This window comes from Rhipicephalus sanguineus, chromosome 6, assembly GCF_013339695.2.
Source record: "Rhipicephalus sanguineus isolate Rsan-2018 chromosome 6, BIME_Rsan_1.4, whole genome shotgun sequence".
Taxonomy (NCBI): Eukaryota; Metazoa; Arthropoda; class Arachnida; order Ixodida; family Ixodidae; genus Rhipicephalus; species Rhipicephalus sanguineus.
Window position 1 is genome coordinate 115073904 of NC_051181.1, and position 19482 is coordinate 115093385.

Here is a 19482-nt window from a genome sequence, read left to right on the forward strand (position 1 = left end):
GACAATGCGAGACGCCTTGTCAAAAATTGTTCGGACGCGACGATGGCTGGCGGGCGACGCAAGTTCGCGACGGCTCATGCCTACGGCAAAAAACGCAAGCGTCGGTCTCGGATACCTAAAGCAGCATCGAGTGGATCGACGGCGACGAGCTCTGCGACATGCGCCAGCGGGTACGACATCCACCGAAGCTGCAGCCGCGCAAGCGATGCCTGTGGCCGACGACACGTCGAGGACAATGCGCGTTGACACGCTCCTTGTTTCAGAAGCTGAGAAAGTGGCGATTGAGCATCGCGCGGAAGCGCAACGCCAGAAGCTTTCTCTTCATCAGCTACGCGCCGAAAGCAGTCGCTTCGGAGATTCCCCGGAAGCGGCGGGGTGCGGCACCGAGTTTACGCTGCTAAGCCTACCGCTGCTGAACCAACTGCTTCGGTGCGCGAAATGCGAATTCTGCTCCGGCCCTTTGAACGTTTCAAGAGGTGACCGTGAGGACGGAGTGGCAGTTAAAATAGTGGTGAACTGTGCCGTCTGTGGAGATGTCAGCACCGGATGGAGCTCGCCGAGAGCAGGGGGAATGCAACCTGCAACCCATTCGAAGTGAATGTGCTTGCTGCTCGGGCAGTTATGAGCACGGGAAATGGCAGACCGTGCTAGACATTTCTCGGCGCTGAACGTTTCTCGCGCGGTATGCACAACAAAACCTACCAAAACTACGTAAAAACAAAGATGAACCCTGCCGCCGTGAACGCATCCGCGGGCGTCATGAGTGAGTGCGCGACAGCTGTGAAGGCCATCCTATTCCGAACTGAACTTCGGGAACCCCGGCAATATCGCAGTTCATTTGACGGACTTGGCTCACTCGTGGGACACCTGTCACACATTGTGGTGGGAACTGTGATCGAACTCTTTCGGGATACGTGCTGGACTTCAAAGTTCTATCGAACTTCTGTTTGGGTTGCGAAATTGGCCCCAAGGACGGTGACCCACGATACAGTGAGTGGCGAGCTCGTCATAAGTGCCAAAAAAACTCTTCGAGCAAGCCTGGCCAAATGGAGGTGGAGGCTGCCAAAATTCTGTTTGGCCGGTCCCTTGAAAACATGGACTGCGTTACACAACGATGTTGTGCGACGGAATAGCCGCCGCTTTCAACAGCCTTCAGGAGGAGAAAGTGTATGGCTGTGTGCCCATCAAAAGGAGGATTGTGTTAATCACATTCATAAACGAATGGGTGCTGCACTGAGAAAACCTCTTGCAGAAGAGCAAAGGGAAGGTCGGCCAAGCCTCGGTGGCCAAAGCAAGCTCACTGCTGAGCTTGTTACAAAGCTTACGATTATTATGGCTGGGCACTCAAGGCACACCAGGGAAACAATGATGAGATGGAGAAATGCTGTCCCTTGCCACGTACTATCATGTGACTTCCACAGATACAAAGCAACAACATTCACGGTGCCCAAAAGGTGAAGAATCATGGTGTGCACACAACAGGCAGTGGCAAGGCAGCAGGCCTCCTCCCAAGCACCGGTACAACCTCCCTGAATACGTTGCTGAAGCCCTCCTCCCAGTGTACACTCGCCTCTCTGATCGGAAGCTGTTGGAGCGCTGTCAACGAGGCAAACTCAGAATTCAAATGAGAGCCTCCATTCAGTAATCTGGTCGCTTGTGCCAAAAACCAAACACGCCTCGCTCTTCACAGTCGAAACTGCTGTTGCGGAAGCAGTCGCCCGGTTCAATGCCGGAAAGAAACGTGCCTCTGAGGCCATTTTGAAGGAGCTGCATTTGAGTCAAGGCAGCACAGATGTTGAAAGGTGTCTAGAAAAGGACCAGCGGCGGCTAGCGGCATGTGACAAGAAGCATACCAGAGCAGAAAACTTCAGGGAAGCCATGAAGAGGAGGCGTGTGAAGAAAATGATAGTGATTATGTGCCTGGTGGCTTCTAGAGCGAAAAGGACTTCCATCTGTTGCTTTTTAGTAGCAAGAAGAAACCTATACCAAGTCTTCAAACTTCTTTCTGAGTTTTCTCAAAATCCGTTTTCGCCTATGTGCTATACTGTTGCCCACAGTATCTTTGATCTTGTGATCAGATTTGAATGATTCTTGTTGCAATTGAAAGCTTATGAGTTCCTATACACAATAATACTACTAAATTATGGACTTGGTCAATAGAAAATTTTTTATATGCTGATAAAACTGATAAAAATTTTCATGTTCCCAACCATTACATTACAGATGGCAATAACTTTTATAAAAATATAGCTAAAATTACAGTAATGGTTTAGTTGTGATCCTTCGATTGTTCTAGAATATGGCCATATCAAGTTTTCTAGGATATTCAATGATTAAATTGCAGAACAATTGGGCAATTTGATCATTAATTATTTATTTAATATCTCAAAAACTACTTGAGCTAAGAAAAAATGGATTGCATATCTGTTTATAGCAGGTTAAAATATACATTGCCTGAAAATTTCATTTGAATATGACAATAAACAAAAGTTTTTTTTAGAAGACCAGAGTCTCCCCTTAAACACTCTTTGTTAAGCTTTGAGGTGGTAGTATAGTTTTATTGCATTTGACCCTGCCACTCTTAGACAGAGGTTTACAAAGAAGCCTTCGCTTAAGATGCTCCGATATGTTGTATCACTGCTCTTTATTAAAACACTCTTTGTTAAGCTTTGAGGTGGTAGTATAGCCATCACCTTTTATAGCCACAGCCACAAAGTATCGCGAGACAGTGATGTGACTGTGATAATGCGCATGCCATTTGTTGGGCTGTAGGGCCTTCTTCCTTTTTAGTGGAAGTTGTGTGTAGTGGGATTTACACAATTTCTGTGGCACATAAGAATTCATGATGATACTTTTCTGATAGTGCCTCACAGATTTCTGTGGCACATACCCGCTTGTACACTGTTGAACACTGTTACTATGAAAGCGTTGCAGCCTCTTTGCTGTTACTGTGCCCTCTCCGAACTGCGCCATAAAATGGGGGATGTGCCCACCTGTGTCAGCGGCTGGGGTGTGTAAGTGTTTGTGCGTACGGTATAACCTCATTACAACAGACCTTCACAGTGAAGAAGATTTTGGTCTGTTGTAAAAGACTTTTATATGTAAATGCTGAATGGGTCTGTTATAACCGGAGAGGATTACGAGTCACAAACATGGTCTCATTTTTAACGGGGAACCAAAAAAAATGCGATTTTTGGAAAATCGCATTTGCAGTTTCTGTAGCCCATTTTCTATCTGATTCCAAAATATCTTCCCCGAAAACCACTTAGAAGTGCTATAAAAAAATTTTTTGCGTCTGCCGACTTGGCGAGAATTGTGGAAATAGCAAAAAAAAAAAAAAAGCAGCATTTTTCAAAATTATAGCTCGGCAACGGCGCAACCGGGCGCCATCATTTGGGGCTCGAAAGAGCATTTCTCAGTCTTCAAGTTCTCCGTTTGAGCTAGCTCCTCCATTCAATAACAAGCGTACAAAAAGCGCATGCTTGAAGTTCAATTCAAGGCATCCAGTTGGCTGCTTCTGCCGTGATGCTCGCTCTGGGATCATCTGCTGCTTGTGCGTCGCGAGGTCGTGGCTGTCGAAAATTGCACTACTTAGTGCTGCATTCGCACTCGTTCTGTGTTCACGGGTCGACAATAATTTAGAATTCAAGCGGAAGCTCAATCATCAGATTACGATAGCACACCGCACTCGTCGCGAACATCGCAGACATGCGACTGTAATAGTGTTGACTCGTTGGACCCGCTGTTAGAGGTTCTTCTTATCAGCACTTCGGAGCTTATGACGAAGACCACCGCGGGACAACTCTTTGTACTCGCAATCGAGCATTTACGTGCTTTGATCATTACGCAATCGAGCATTACGTGCATCACGCACATCGCAACCGAGCTTTCTACTCGATGCTGTGGCTAGGCCTAACTCTGCTCACGATGCCAATGTACGAGACAAATCCGAAATTGACGGGCAAAACATCGCGCTAGCAGACACTCGAAAGTGAAGAAGCCGCAATGTCCTTCGTCGCAAGCAAGGAATCACATCGCCCGCTGGCTCCTTAGAACCACGCATGGGCATTTTGCACATCAGCAGCGGACCCCCCGGCCAAGCTCGCCGTGCAGCGCCGCTCGGAGAAGCGGTGGGAGTGGCTAGCAATTTCGCGCGTCGGCGTCCCAAAACGCAACACCAAGCACGCTGCGCGCTGATTTTTTGTTGCTACAGCTAGGCATAGCTGATCATTGACAGACCGGAGATTGGCGGCCTTCGTTCTTAAATTGGTACGTCGATATCTGCGGCACGCTGTTCCCGTCCCGAAAGTATGCTAAGCGATGTTTGAAGTTGGAAGTTATTGAATTTGGTATGTCCATTGTAGAAAAGTCCGCTCTAAAGGAGTCCTGACCACCTTGCTGGCCTGACATTTTAGTCAATTATATCCGAAGGTCCGTTGTACGAGAATCCGTTATAAACGAAGCTCAATCAATGGAACAAATATGGAGGTCGACATAACGTCGCAAATTGGTATGCAATATCCGAATGTCTGTTGTAAACAGATCCATTGTAACGAGGTTATACTGTATCTGGTAAACGGAGGAGAGCCCGGAGGACGACAGGAAACAGCAGTGGCCAGCTAACTTTCGAGCTTCGTGGATGGTCCCTTTTCTTTGGTGTGTCATATAAATACCATATTTGCACGAATATAAGGCGAATTTTTTCTCCATAATTTGAGTTAGAAAGGCGAGAGACTCGCATTATATTCGGGTTCATGACACGAATATACAGTCGAACTCCGCTACAACAAACTCCGCTTCAACGAAATTTCCGGTACAACGAAAAATTCTCGGTTCCCCGTCAACAGTCCATAGGAGTCAATGCATAAATATGCTCGCCACAATGAACACTTTTTCTGCTGCCGTTCCACTTCAACGAAATTTGACGATGCCATTCGGGGCTCAAAAATTTAATTTACCGTGCAATAAACACAATCTCGGACATTTTGATGCATTTTAGAACATAAAAATACGAATTCAAAGTCTGAATCGCGTGTTGGAACCACCAGAAACCGCCGCTGTTGACTGAGCATGGGGGCCGCCATTGCGTGATAGCGACGGCGATCAGACTGCCCTGCTTTCGCAACTGGCTTGAGTTGCTTCTGAGTCGCAGACAATCCGAAGCCAAAGCTCAGTTGTCGACACTGGGGTGCAATCGCGAAACGATAGCTTTTCCGATGCCTTTCCAAAACTTTTCGTGCTTTTCGCGCTTCGCTAGTGGTCAGAGCGACGGTACATCCGCCACATTCGCGTTATCAACGCGAGCAGCCCTGGGGTGCAGTCGCGGAATGGTGCCTTTTCCAATGCCAATGCTTTTCGTGCTTTTCGCGCTTGGCCAGTGCGACTGGTGGTCGGAGCGACAGTTCGTCCGCGTTATCAGTGGGATCAGCCAGACGCGAGTGGTGGATAAGAATAGCATAGAATAAGGCGTAAATCATCGCTCCGCAATAGCACGCCTGCATGTCGCCGTTGTCAGCGAATAGCTAGTGTTAGCGTGTTGGTGCAACTGTGCAGTTCGTGTTGCGCGCCCGTGCTTGTTTGATTCGTTCGCGGAAGCCGTTGTTTCTGCGTGCTTTTCAACGTCGCGTCGCTATGCATATATGAGAATCGCGTCGTAACACTGCTGGGGATGCAAAGGAAGCAGCAGACACTTTTTGAATATTGGAGTTTCACTGTTCTACTAGCTCAGGTCAGTCCTATTTTTTTCGATTTCACTACAACGAAATGTTCGCTTCAACGAACATTTTTCCGAGCACCGTCAATTTCGTTGTAGCGGGGTTTGACTGTAGTGCGAACCTTTTTCTAGCCTTTTTTTTTTCATATCTTGGAACGTCCTGGGAACGTGCCTCGCATAATCCAGAAACTTGGCAGGTTCATCGCGCAATATAGCACATTTGAATTTGAACTGTGCTTCCAGTGATCGCACATGGGAAGGCACCATGGCGTCAACACCTGCCCGGCGTCTTAGAGCACCACCGCTCAATACGGAAATGCTCGTGCGTATCGCAGTCGACGCACACACTACTAGGGTATGCTGCAGCCATCGCATTGTGCTGCTTGCGCCATGGGAGCCACGGTGACAACACATAGATAACAATCATTTCGGAATAACTTCGCCACCCTTAAGACCCTACGCCGTGCTTTCGCTTCTCGTTGTGCTTTGTTCGTGCTTGCTTCCACATTGTCACTGTTACAATGAACAGGCGTAATCTGTATACCGCCACATTAAAAAAAAAAAGGGCAATCCTGCTGGCCGAAGACGGGCAATTCATGTACGGCACGGCATCTCGGACTGAGCGAGTCAACCGTTCGAGGATGGAGGAAGTGTCAATAAACTGCAGCACTCCAGCTACCGTATTTACTGGAATTTAACGCGCACCTTTTTTTTTTCAGTAAAACAAGTCCAAAAATCGCATGCGCGTTAGAATCGAGTACTGAAAAAAAAAAAAAAAAGAAACTCTGTTATCATATTGCCATCGGCATTTCAAAATGGCCGCCTCCTACGCGCCTTGGCCATTTCTTGTGTGCTGAAGAGATTGTCATCCCGTTCTGCGTGCCGACTCCAAATACTCGACGAATGCACCACGATGCCACATTTAAAAGAATAGTTATTGCATGTGCAGAGACGGACGGAAATCGGGCCGCATCGCGGTCGTTTGGAGTTCCCGAAACGTGCGTGCGAGACTGGCCAAACAGAAGCAAAAGATTTTTTACAGCAAAGCTTCACAAAAAGGTTTCAGTGGACCAAAGCAGGGCCGGTTTCCCAAAATCGAAGAGCATTGACAGCGACAAGGAGTTGTCCGACAGCGACGAGGACTGATCCATTACGTGACTCGTATCGCCGCCGTATAGTGGTGACAGTTTTAGCAGCAAGGCCCGCTTTTTGACTTTGTGTTTTACTTTTTTGAAACTTTACTTCTTTAAAACCCAAGTACTTGTTCTTCTGAATGTGCGAAGTTTGACTCCTACGGACTTTTTTTGTTCTTTTCTCTCACGAAAAATGGGTGCGCGTTACAATCGATGTATTACCTTTTTTTTTGTCGCGGAAAACAGGTGCGCGTTACAATCGAGGGCGTGGTAGAATCGAATAAATACGGTATGCTCGTGCTGGATGCATATAATGTCCACTTTACCGATGCGGTCAAGAAAGCGCTCGCTAGGCCAACAGATGTCTGCATAAATAAGCCCTTCAAAGATTTCGTACGACGGGAATACAAGCAGCAGCTGGAGGCTAGCAATCGTCAACTGACGCCATTGGTCGCATGAAGTGAGCGTCAGTCAGCAAGGTTACACGATGGATAAGCAATGCTTGGGAGGCTTGCCATCGGCAATAGTGTCGCGGGCATTCCTGAAGTGCTGTCTCTCGAATAGTCTGGACAGCACGGACGACGACATGGTTTTTGCCGACGGTGACAAAGACACAAGGAGCCATGGCGAATAATTGCACAAGCACGTAGTTCTTGCATTTTTCGATGGCTGCAAAGATAGAGCCCTGCAGGCAACCACCTTTTGATTGCTGTTTCCAGTTGCATCACTTTGCGTTATAATCGTAATATACTTTTTTTATTTTTCGTTGAAACTGAAACTGCCCCTCATGGCGTTATTTTCGCGGTCGCGTTATTTACGTGCAAATACGGTAAGTTCATGTTTTAATCACCAGTGTCCGCTTTACTCTAATTGTTTTTTTCGAAATTGGGTTGAGGCAGTTTGCCGGGAGATTTATGGCCACAATCGCACAATCGGGAAGACAGGTCGGAAATTGGGAGTCTCCTAGGCAAATCAGGAGAGTTGGCAGGTATGCAGAGAGGGACCTCCTGTTCCCTACCCACAGCCATATGCAAGTCTTTAGGGTAGTCCCTCACTTCCTTGGAGGCACTGGACTGGACGACCGGCTGTACAGGCAACCTGCCAAGTCCTCATCTATGAACGCCAAACTCCTCTCCTTATCTCCTCCTCACCAATTCCCATCCTTTTGAATTGAATTGAGTTTATTTCTCCTGCTTACGACAGAAAGGAAGCGGAAGCTTAAGACCATGTGGCCTGACAAAGGCTTCTGCTCCTACAACAGTTCGGCACGCAGGCCGTACATAGCACACATGTCATGCAAAATATGCCGTACATACAAATTCAACTGAAATAGTCTAGCTTTCTGCCCTTTCCCCATCCTCCTACAGATCCTGAGCCATGCTCCCAACTTGGGCTGCAGAAGTAGCGTCTTTTCCTAACCTCAACCTCTCCTCCTCCAGCAAAACTGCTTGAGTGTCCGGTAAGTGGCCACAAAAAGCCTGCCTCGGTCTGTTCCACATGTTTACCATGCATTGCCTTATACACTCTTCAAAACACCAAGTCATTGCCGCTCAAGTCGCACAAACTTGCAGCTAGACACGATTCGCTTCAAGTTCTGGTCTTAAACATTCTCTCTTCAACGTCGTTTACATCTGTCTCGGGATTGCAATATTGTGCATTTGAGTGGCACAAATTGTAATGAGGTCATTTTTGTCACTAAGCATAATTTTTTTCCAAATGTTCCTTCTAGGAGGCTTATGGCTTCTAACATGTCCCCCAACAAACAGGTACATACCTCACTATTCTTGTAAGGTTCAGGTTCACTCCACTTCCACTGGTGCAGCTGTCCTGTAGAACTGAGGGCCACAAGCTCCGAGTAGAGGGCCACAATGTGCACAAATTTGGTGCCCTGAAAGAGAAAAGGTAGGTTCCATCAGAGCTCGCATCCCCAGAAAAAAGAGTGGCGTGCGAGCCGCAATTGTTGTAGCTGCTCAAACTGAAGACTAAATATTCTGGAAATACCACACGGTGTGGGAAATGATTGAAGTAAATGTTAAAGCCACTTAATCAAACTGCCCCACTGCGCATCTTCGGTTAATTCAACCAAATTATCTCTGCTTGGAAATATCTGCTGCCTTTGTTGCTTCTAGCTGAACATTCACATTTTTATATCACTAAAAATCATGAATAAAGCATGCATACACGCGTTATATATAAGTACCAGTATGATAACTGACGTCTGAAAACTTTACTGGCAATCATGCAGCGTTGTCTATGATGTTGCTGCCGCCCTGAGAAGCAATAAACATCCTAACACTAGTTGTTATGTTGCCCTGAGTCATATTTATGAGAATTTCAGATAATTCAAAGTCCTGAGGTCCCCTTGAGTTTGAATTATCGAGAGCCTACTTATACGAAAAAAAATTCGAGAGCGATGAAACAACCAGCCCTTTGCTTCACTTGCCTTGTCAGGCCAGTACTCTGGCTCCTCCGAAAGCCAAAGCGGGCTCATCTTCTTGGCGTCGGCAAGGTCCGAGCTGCTGTCGCGCAGTGCCGATTCCAGCCACCGTCGAGAACCAGAGTAGTGGCGTTCCCGGACCCTAAACATGCTGTCACGATCACGGTCCCTGTCTCTGTCCCGGTCCTGGTCTCCTGCGAGGCAAAAACACGAGTGGTACGCACACCACACATTGTGCATGAACACTAGAACCAAGCAATGAAGCACAGTGGCTGCAGCAATATCATTACTTTCTAGTATTTATTATGTCACTGTGTAAGTAGAGAACACTATGTGCATGTTACTGCTGTTTTTTTTTCTTGCTAACCAATCTTGTAGTCCAACTGGTATCAAATATAAAATATAACAAACTGGTTTTATAAATTATAAGTTTCGACAACCCAGAATACAATGCAGTCAATCTTAATCCATTAAGGAAAACTCACTCAGCTTGAGCCAATAATATCCACAACAAGCTTGTGTGAAAACCAGTAGTCTTTAAATTTAGACTATTTTCTGGCTTTTCTCACCCCAAGAGTCAAATGTTGTGACATTAAGGGTAATTTACCAACAGAGCTCAATTAATTTTTACTTTTGGTGTCCCTGCTTAGAAACATGACTTAAAGACACACACGAAGCACTAAACAGCTTTTTTTACCTTGCAACTCTTCAGAGTTGTTGCCAATCAACATGCACTCAGATTTGTAAACATGCAGAGCAAAACGTGAAAAAGAGAAGAAAAGTTTGAAAGAAAACGACTGCAGACCAAAAACCACGGTCGCGTTTGCCTCGCCTAAAATATGCAAATCTGAGCCGATGCCCCAAAAATTTCAAAATAAAGAATAACGCATGAACTTGGCTTACCAACAGGTCGTGGCGCACTTACGAAAGGTCTCACAGCTAAAACAGCATCCACATATTGTTTAAGAAACGTGCATCACGTAAGCGTCAAACTTAAAGTTGCAATACAACAACAAGCACCATATTCGCATAGCCACCAAAAGAATCTTTTCCACAAGAGCAAACAAAATTACGTCGAAGTTAGACAAGATGCAATGAAAAAAACTGGCATCATAAATTTCTCTTAAACCTTTACGTGTAGTGCAAGCGTCAGCGCAAGCATGGACACTAAATTTGGGCAAGTTTTGCGTGCAGTGACTACGAAAAACAAGTAACGCGAAACCAAAACAGCTGATCAATTACAAGCATGTCTTTCCTCACTTCATTTTTTTTCATCTGCACATGCACACTCACTCACATGCATCTCTTATGTCAACGTAAATCCAAAATATCTGTTTCACAAGGTTGTTCGTACAACAGTCGCATGCAAGCATACGTAGAGATGACAACTAAGAATTCATTCTGACCACATTAGCTATGTTAAAATTAAATATAATTAATAAATTTTCTAATTTCCAAAACATACCAAAATATAAAGGTTTTAAGGAGTTGGCTTGGTAAAACAAAGAGGCTTAGTTGCCTTATTTGACGCACGCGTGCCATGCCATGAAAAATCGGTCGAGATGATTTTCAAATATTCAAACAGCAACAAATAATCCACAAGTTCAGAGAGCTAATTCTTTGATAAAACATGAATAGCAAAAAAAATATTTTATGAGTCTTCAAAATTTTTGTATCTCTGCACACCCTAACAATAGGCACTGCAAATTTCAAAAATTACCCTGCAAGTCACATAGGACATACATTTTTATATCAGATAACCAAAAAACATCCACTCTCCTTCCTCCTCCAAAATGCACATGGTAAAAAAAAACCAACTCACCGGAACGCCCTCGGCTGCCAGTGCGATTTCGGAGATTAGCATAGCCAAACATGTCCTCAGAGAACATGGCATCGGCATCTATGATCACACTGGGGTGGTCTCCATGGATACCAGCGTCCAGCAGGGATATGAGGTCATCTGCGAGGTCATAGGTGGGGACGGTCCATAAAACACTGGAAGCACGCAAACACCAACGAGAAACACTACACGAAATCACATGGCTTTACTGTACAATGCAAACAGCACACAACAGGGACTGAACTCTTGTACAGGTCAACATGAATGAGGGCGGGGCTGACTTTGATGATCCACACCGGAGCAAACAGTGCAAGACTAGACTGACAACACACAGGTGAAGAAGGAAAACATCATGCTGCTTTCCTACTTGCGCGATTTACCCGCTATGGTAACTAAGCAACATGGCAACAGTACTCCACTGCTGAAGTCAAGGTTGTGGTATTGACTACTGCCATAGTGGCTGAATTTTGCAAGGAGCAGCACTTGGCTTGCAGCAGTAGCAACAGCAATGCTACACTAATGACATGAAAGACTGCGTATAAAAATTATACACAGAACGTATAGAAAAACTTATACTGTCATGATGTATGTCTTGGCTGTCAGCAAGATATACACAATATCGCAAAGATAGTGCACGATGTTAGCATGACTACACCTTGTTTTTACACTGTTCCAATAATAATTGTTGGGGTTTTACATCTCAAAACCATGATACGATCATGAGGGACGCCATAGTGGAGGGCTCCGGAAATTTTGACCATGTGGTGTTCTTTAATGTGCACCTAAATCTGAGTACACGGACCTTCGGCATTTCACCTCCATCGAAATGCAGCATCCGCGGCCGGGATTCGATACCATGACCTACAGGTCAGCAGTCGAGCGCCATAACCACTAGACCACCGTGGCGGGATTTTTACACCTTTCTGAGATACCAACTTTCCAAAGATGGCAAGACTGACCTAAATAAATGAGAGTTCAAAAGTGTAATCCCTCTAGCTAAACTTTATTGTTACTTCAAATTTGTCACTGCATCCTCATGCATCTCCTTTATTTTTCTCTAGCACTTTTTCCTGTCAGCCAAAAACATTGGCAAAGACAAAATTTGAGCGCTCGCAACTACTCAAAATGTATCAGTGATAGAGTTTACGTGTGCCTTGTGCACCACTGCCCGACAATAAGGTATTTGAAGCACGCGACATTCTAGGCTTGCAGCTGCGCCCCATGCAACAAGCCCATGCTAAACGGGAACCCATCAGGCAGCCTGGCCACAAAACAGTTGCCCACGCGCAACGACAGAAGAAGGCAGCAGCAAGTACATGCCCGCAAATCTGTTGGCCATGCGGTGAGCTGAAAACAGAAGACAACTTAGTCTATTTACCATGAACTATAACATGTCTTGCTCGTAAAATGAAAGCACTTTTTGGTCTGCATCTTCCATTCCAGTTCCCGAAGCAATGCGATTTCAGGCAATACACTAGACAAGGTGCCACCACAATCCCTCTAGAAGCACACCAGAAAGTGCAGAATTTGTCCATCAAGAACCCCCTGCCTGGTTACATGAATGCAGTGCGATAGGAAAAAAAAGCCTGAGAAAATTGGATGCCCCACAGTGCGCCATTCCGATTTCTCAGACTCCAGCAGGCTGATCTAGTGCGACATTGAACACCATGACAAGCTGTCAGCGATGTTTACAATATTTTTGCTAGGTTGCCAGCACTGAAATGTTGTGCTGGCTATAGCTGGAGGTCATGCCCCGCCTACGTCTTGGTGCTGTTGCAACTGGGACAGCGGGTGCGTGGAAGCGTGGGACCCGACATTCAGGACCTCCGTGCTTTCAAAAACAACAACTGTGTATTTACAAAATAAGTACAGTGAATATGAACAATGCGATAAATTATCAAGGGCGATTGTTTGCTGATCGTCCATTGTGTCTGCAGTGCTGAAGGTGCACGATGTCGTTTTGAGATGCGCTTTAGTCTACGATGTAATAACATTTCCATCAATATTGAGTGCGCAGCATGCTTCCGCACGTGAAAACGTGAAAAAAAATTTCTGTGTACAGAAGAATTAGACGCACTAGATATAATGGTTTTTGTTGGCTTAAAGACGGTATATGTATATATAGTTTGAGGTGCAGATGGTGTCTGCTGTTTTCAGCTCACCGCATGGCCGACAGATTCGCGGGCATGTACTTGCTGCTGCCTTCTTCTGCCGTTTCGCATGCGCAACTGTTTTGTGTCCAGGCTGCCTGATGGGTTCCCGTTTAGCATTACTAAAGAAAATTCGGACACCCCACAGTGCGTCGTTTGATTTTTCAGACTCCAGCCGGCTGATCGAGTGCGACATTGAATGCCATGACAAGCTGTCAGCGATGTTTACAACATTTTTGTTAGGTTGCCAGCACTGAAATGTTGCGCTGGCTATAGCTGGAGATCGTGCCAGTGTCAAAATCCATGTAGAATTTACAGCTGCTGATCTCGAAGGCTATGTTTGTTGACTCCACGTAACTGTTCCCTTTTGGCTTTAGCCAGTCAAGTATCCATTGAACGGCTACCAAGGCCAAACAGCAGGCCAAGCCAAGACAACTCGGAGTCTGCTTGGTGCGGCGTTTGAGGTGAATGACAGCGCATATGAGTATGACATGGACCCCAACCCTGATGAAGAGAGAATGACAATGTGAGCACTGCAACACCAACTAGCCCAATGTCGTTCCCTTTTGGTGTTTGAGGGTTTACGTTGCCAGACGTTTCTGAGGCAAGGCCTGATCTGTGTCCCACGCTTCGTGTCTCGCTTCCATGTTTGTTGCTTGGCGTGCGAGGCCTGATCTGCTGAAATGGCCCTGACGCCACCCGTTCCATGTCAGAACTAAAGAAACGCGGAAACTACTAAGCCGTGACGGGCAAAAAAAGCAGCGATTATTCGCCAGGTGGAAGGCGGCCGACCTCAATCCAAAGTTGCTCGGGAGTTTTTGCCTAGTTTGGCGATGAGATCCATCAGCTACTGGAACCAGCGCATGTGGACAGTGACTGCCATGATGACACGCCTCCCACACCACAGCCATCAAATGCAGACTTGCAGGCCGTTACAGTGCTACTGCCGACCTACAGGAGTGGCCAAACATTGGCTAAAATACAGGCCGACTTGGTTGCGCGTAAGCGTGCATCTGTACAGATGTGCACTGACAAGTTTTTTCCGGCCATTGGGCCAATAAAGGTGCTTTTTTCCGGTGAATCCCTTTTTTTGGACTACCGATTATTAGGACTTTTCGGCGGTTCCCGCTGAGTCCAAATAAACGGTCAGCGACTGTGTATGGATAACTGACCTGATGAAAGTGCTACTTCTAGCAAATTGCTACGCATAAAAAAATAATAATGAAACTTGCGTTATATTCATGCAAATATACTGCTCAGCAGCCAATAAAAGTAGGAAAGACCACAGAAAGCTATTAGGGATGGGCAAATATTCGGGCACTTCAAATATTCTAGCGAATATCACTGTATTCAAATTCACTTCGACCCGAATTTAGATTATTCAAAATTTCGAAGTATTCGAAATGAACGGATGTATACAAATTTGACCGCATATAACCCCCTGTAAAGGTTGTTTCACTGCATTGTGGTGGTGCTATGCCGTGAAACCAATCATCTAGGCGAAATTTGCACTGCCGCGAAGCCACACTTGAAGGTTAAATGCACATCAAGAAGCATGCGGTGGGGGCCTAGTTGGTATAACATTGTAAAAAAACATGTAACATCTACATTTTTTTTACTAAATGTACATATTACCTTCACCTCAATTAATTTTTTTAAGTCTAATAAACATGTGTTATACGGGCTTACATGCACTAAGCATAGTAATTTTTAAAAGGTAACATACTGTACCACTTATAAGTTGCACCCTACTGCTATTCAAGTCCTTGCTGCAATTCAAGGTTGCTTCCACTTCACTTCAAACCAAAAAAGCGACATTCCCACATGCCTTATTCAAGAGCAGCAAAGTAATTGGGCATGACAAATTGTGCAAGTTGGGGTCATGACAAAAATGCTCATTTTTCTTAACAATATGTGATATATAGTATTCAAACTATTCGATTCAAAATTATTCGACCAAATTACTATTCGCTTTGAATTTGCTTCGAACCTCAAATTTACTATTCACCCATCCCTAAAACCTTACGTAAACCAACCCATTTTTTTTATAGCGCATTTGCCTTGCCTCAGACCACTAATGTGATGTAAGCCCTCTACAGCCTCCTCCTGGCATAGCCTACTTCGCAGCATTACTTCAAACAGCTGTAGCTTTGCTTGCTTGCTTTCTTTCTCTCTCTCTTTTTTTGCACAGTGCCGCAACTACTCTTGAGATAAAGGAGGCACGCAAAGCAAAACTAAGAAAAGCAGTGGCACTAGCCTCCAGGCATGTATGACTCCTGACCATCATCCACGTCTTCTCCGTCCTCGTCATCACGGCTCAGCAAGTTGTTCACGGCCAGGTTCACATCAAGGTTCTGAAAAGGAGGCACACACAGGAACAAACTATAAGCCAGGTCTATCAGTGTCCACCACAACCGTACAACACCAGTGACACATCTTACACTGCCAACTTTCTGCAAAACATGAAGCTAAATGACTTTAGACTTTTGAGCTTTATGGACAACAAAGGACACAAAGGTGCACTAGTTGAATCCTGAACAGAAGTTGCCTTTAGCTGTACAGCCGAACCTGCATATACCAAACCCACATATAACGAATTATTGTGTGTGTGTGTGTGCGTGTGTGCGTGTGTGTGTGTGTGTGTGTGTGTGTGTGTGTGTGTGTGTGTGTGTGTGTGTGTGTGTGTGTGTGTGTGTGTAGAGAGAGAGAGAGAACAGTTGTAAAATCCCCTTGAAATATTTTCTATGTATGGAATATTTTACATATTGAATTGTGATGCCCTTCAGATTCGACATCTCTCGGTCCAACTGTATCACCTGAGACAATGTCCGTCTTAAATCATCCATGAAAAAAAAAAAAGGAAGCGTAATCATCTCGCACCTTCTAAGATGCAAGAGAAAAAGACCAGGCACAAGAAACAACTCACCGTACGTTGAAGCTCCCTAATAATGAGGTTTCGAGACTTTCCTTGAAGCACCACTTGTGCCTTTGAATGAAAGAAACAACAATGATATCCCTGTCAGTGTTAGAACACAGCACCAAGGCGACACCCAAGAAGCAACACACGCGAATCAACGAGTTGTGGCACGTGCAAGCACCCCACCTGGGAGACGAGCTCCTCTGGAACGTAAGGGGCAGGAACTACGGGGCGCGAACCCATGATGACCCCCGAGCCCCGGCCGCGTGCCGCCGTGGAACGCAGAATGCGACCCCGTGACCTGGTGGCCGACCTCGAGCCAGAGGCTCCCGAGGAAGCAGAGCCGGAGGGTGCTGCTGTCCCGGAGCCTCCGCCGGAAGCTCCACCGGCTCCGCCACTTCCCTTGAGGTTGAGACGGGAATGGTGGTGAGAAGCCGCGCTGGAGAGTAGTCTGCATGGAAGAGTCCGCTTGAGTATCTGGATGACAAACTTTTAAACAAGTGCCGAAGAGAAACACTGAAACAGTTTAGAACGTTGCTCCTTCCAAACTATATATTTTTGTTTTGTAGTAAGAAGTTGACTACTGGAAAAGAAAACAAAGGTTGAAGCCAAATTTCTCGAGATCTGTTGACAATATCTCAGCGTCGGTAGGTCAGTATAACCCCTTCAGCGACAATGTGTACAATTGCACGCATCAACTATAGAGGCAATCCACGCACCACGCGTCACTTGGACTTGAAACGCGATGTGCAGACTAGTACTACCACCGTCAAATGGAACGTGAACAGCGTCAAGCATTAGCAGTGGTATAGTGCACGCCATCTGGTTATCACTACTGACAGGCGCACACATCCGGTTTGGCAGGACTGCACTTGCCCCTATATAGTGAGATATTCTTGCTTCAATTCTAGTGCTGATACTCGGAAATAAAAAATAAAATAAACAAAAGAAAAGCTAAACAACAAAAAGATCTTCGCACGCACACGCAGGTCACCATTATCACCATATCCGACCTAGAACAGCAGCGAAAATATCGCATTACAGGGTGATCGCGCAGTGCTGCCAAACCGGATATGCACACCTGTCAATGGTGATGAATGGCAGTAAACCATTGCTGAATGGCAGTAAACCATTGAGTACAGGCTCCCCGAGTGGACAACTAGCGCACATTTCATAGTGCTGTGTACAGCTGCAGAGGATCACTTTTCTAAAGACACTAGCATGTTCGATCACATGCTGTGTACTAGGAGCCATGCCAAAACTATGATCATACATGACTGTATGGCAGCAGTACCTATTTGGACTGGCCGTTTCTGAAACAATGTACCATACAATCAACTAAGTGATGCATACTCACACTTTTGATATTTCATGCTTACTCAAATCCAGCCGGTCTGTCAAAACGGAAAATGCAACTCTGCATATTTTGCCATCCTGTAAAGAAAATCGTCAAATTTTAGGTGACAGAGACGAAGTAGTCACAGAACATTGGGTGAGTTGGTACAAGTTTTGAACTGTAGCGTAAAAAAAAAGCACAAAGACACAAAACACAAGAACAGTTCTGGTTTTCATTGAAGTTCTTTGCTTTCCAATGAAGGTGCAGTTGGGAATGTGCAGCATTCACATGTAAGCCTCTTCGTTTGTGCTGCGTTTTTATTATCTACACTTCAAAATGGTCAAGGAAGTGTTAACGAAGCCACATGAATGTTCACAAACATGATCCTCTACACATTTTCATGTAATGAATGAATAAGTCTGCATCCTAAAAATACAGTAAAACAGGGGCTCACCTCAAATAGGAATGCTATGTGCGACGGCCCAACAACACATTGTATAACATTAGAATTTCTGAAGTTGTTAACAACAGCCGGAGGTGAATATCCAGTGCGTAGCTTTTCACCAACTTCCCTCAACCTGCAAAAAAAGGTGGGGGGGAGGGGGAATGTAGTGGAAATGATGGAACACACACAATAATAATAAGAAACATTCATAGTGTTGCTTATGGTGCGTATTTCTAGAAGCAATTGCATGGTTCGATTACTTGGTTCCTAAATGGTTCATATCCTAAACCTGTGCCTAAAAATGCACAGGGATTGAACGTCTGTGCTCGACTGCAAGAGACGAAGCACTCAGGGGCAAAGCTATTTGATGCGTATTTCCACGCAGGCTTCGAATTACCGTCGCGAGTAGTCGCTACTTGGAAAAAAAAAATCGATTACTCTCTACTGTAGTCAAAGATATCGAAAAACCGTTATCTGCGCAACAGCTGTGAAGTGCAGGGTGCAAACATCTTAAAGGCTTGAAGTAAAACATGCGTCATTTGAAATGTCAGTTCATAACGCAATCCATATCGTCATAAAGTTATCTGATCTCAAGTCACCGAGATTCATGACGCGATACGAGGGTGTTACACAATATAACCAGACACGTTATATATGTCGCGATGTGTTTCCCGTATCCAGATGAATTACGTCCGCATGGTTTCGACTGACCGAAGCAAACTGATAACACAAGCTCGGCGATTCTACGATTGAACATGCTCCCACATTGAAGTGCGTCCAGTTACTACAGGAACAGCTTGTTTCGTTTTTCCAATACGAGTTAAAAATCGATATACAGGGTGTCTTAGACAAATCAAGGAGTGCATGACGCTCTTATGCAATGCTCTCGCGAAGGCGCAAGGTAAGGTAGAACACAATTCGAATCGCAGAGCTTGCAGTTGAAAACTAGAGCAAACAACCCCATTGCTCAAGACTATCGTCACACGCGAAGGGAACGGCTACCTCCGAGAGGAATATTTAAAACACGACGTTCACCGGAGTCTTCAACTCCTTCGCACGGTGGGTGTCACACGTTCTTTTCATTCAATTCCTGCGCTAGTTTACAGGTGCGAAACGAACAAGCGTAGTAGATTTAAGCCTAACTTCCCCCAAGCACACTGCGCCAGATTTCGGCCGTAACATACCTTTCGTTCAGTTGATCTTCATTTCCCGGGAGAGGAAATGCCAGGAAATGCAAATAGGACATGACTGACGGTGTATCATGAGTCTCTTCACGCAGCACGTCTGATTCGAACGGCAATCGGCATATCCACCAGAGGAGCGACGCTGAACTCAAACCGCTGTCTACCACGACCCAAGCAGAAAAACAACACAAATAAAACGAAGCCGACCGAAACTCTCGCTTCCGGTCTTTTCCGATAGTGACGAGTAAGACACCTGGCGGTGAAGCAATACTACGATGATTTAATACGTAACATTCTGGAATATTCTATAGTTCTATATACACTTCT

The 19482-nt window shown here is 45.4% G+C and overlaps 1 protein-coding gene across 11 annotated transcripts in view; it reads right to left on the minus strand.

Moving 5' to 3' along the window:
- LOC119396219 (E3 ubiquitin-protein ligase UBR5) overlaps positions 1–19346 on the minus strand; it is a 116607-nt gene extending 97261 nt beyond the window's left edge. For 3 of the 11 annotated variants that reach the window (XM_049416999.1, XM_049416998.1, XM_049417001.1), the window contains exons 1-10: positions 19156–19330; positions 17981–18104; positions 17548–17624; positions 16377–16641; positions 16200–16259; positions 15531–15627; positions 11106–11243; positions 10187–10222; positions 9290–9477; positions 8621–8734 (exon numbers count right to left, since the gene is read on the minus strand). In XM_049416999.1, the coding sequence (XP_049272956.1) occupies positions 8621–8734; positions 9290–9477; positions 10187–10222; positions 11106–11243; positions 15531–15627; positions 16200–16259; positions 16377–16641; positions 17548–17624; positions 17981–18104; positions 19156–19217 (1161 nt within the window). In that variant the 5' untranslated portion in view covers positions 19218–19330. Of the gene's footprint in view, positions 1–8620; positions 8735–9289; positions 9478–10186; positions 10223–11105; positions 11244–15530; positions 15628–16199; positions 16260–16376; positions 16642–17547; positions 17625–17980; positions 18105–19155 lie in introns of all 11 variants that reach the window. The other 8 variants (XM_049417006.1, XM_037663322.2, XM_049417004.1 and 5 more) reach the window with 6 other exon arrangements.
- Between the last annotated feature and the right edge of the window lie 136 nt (positions 19347–19482).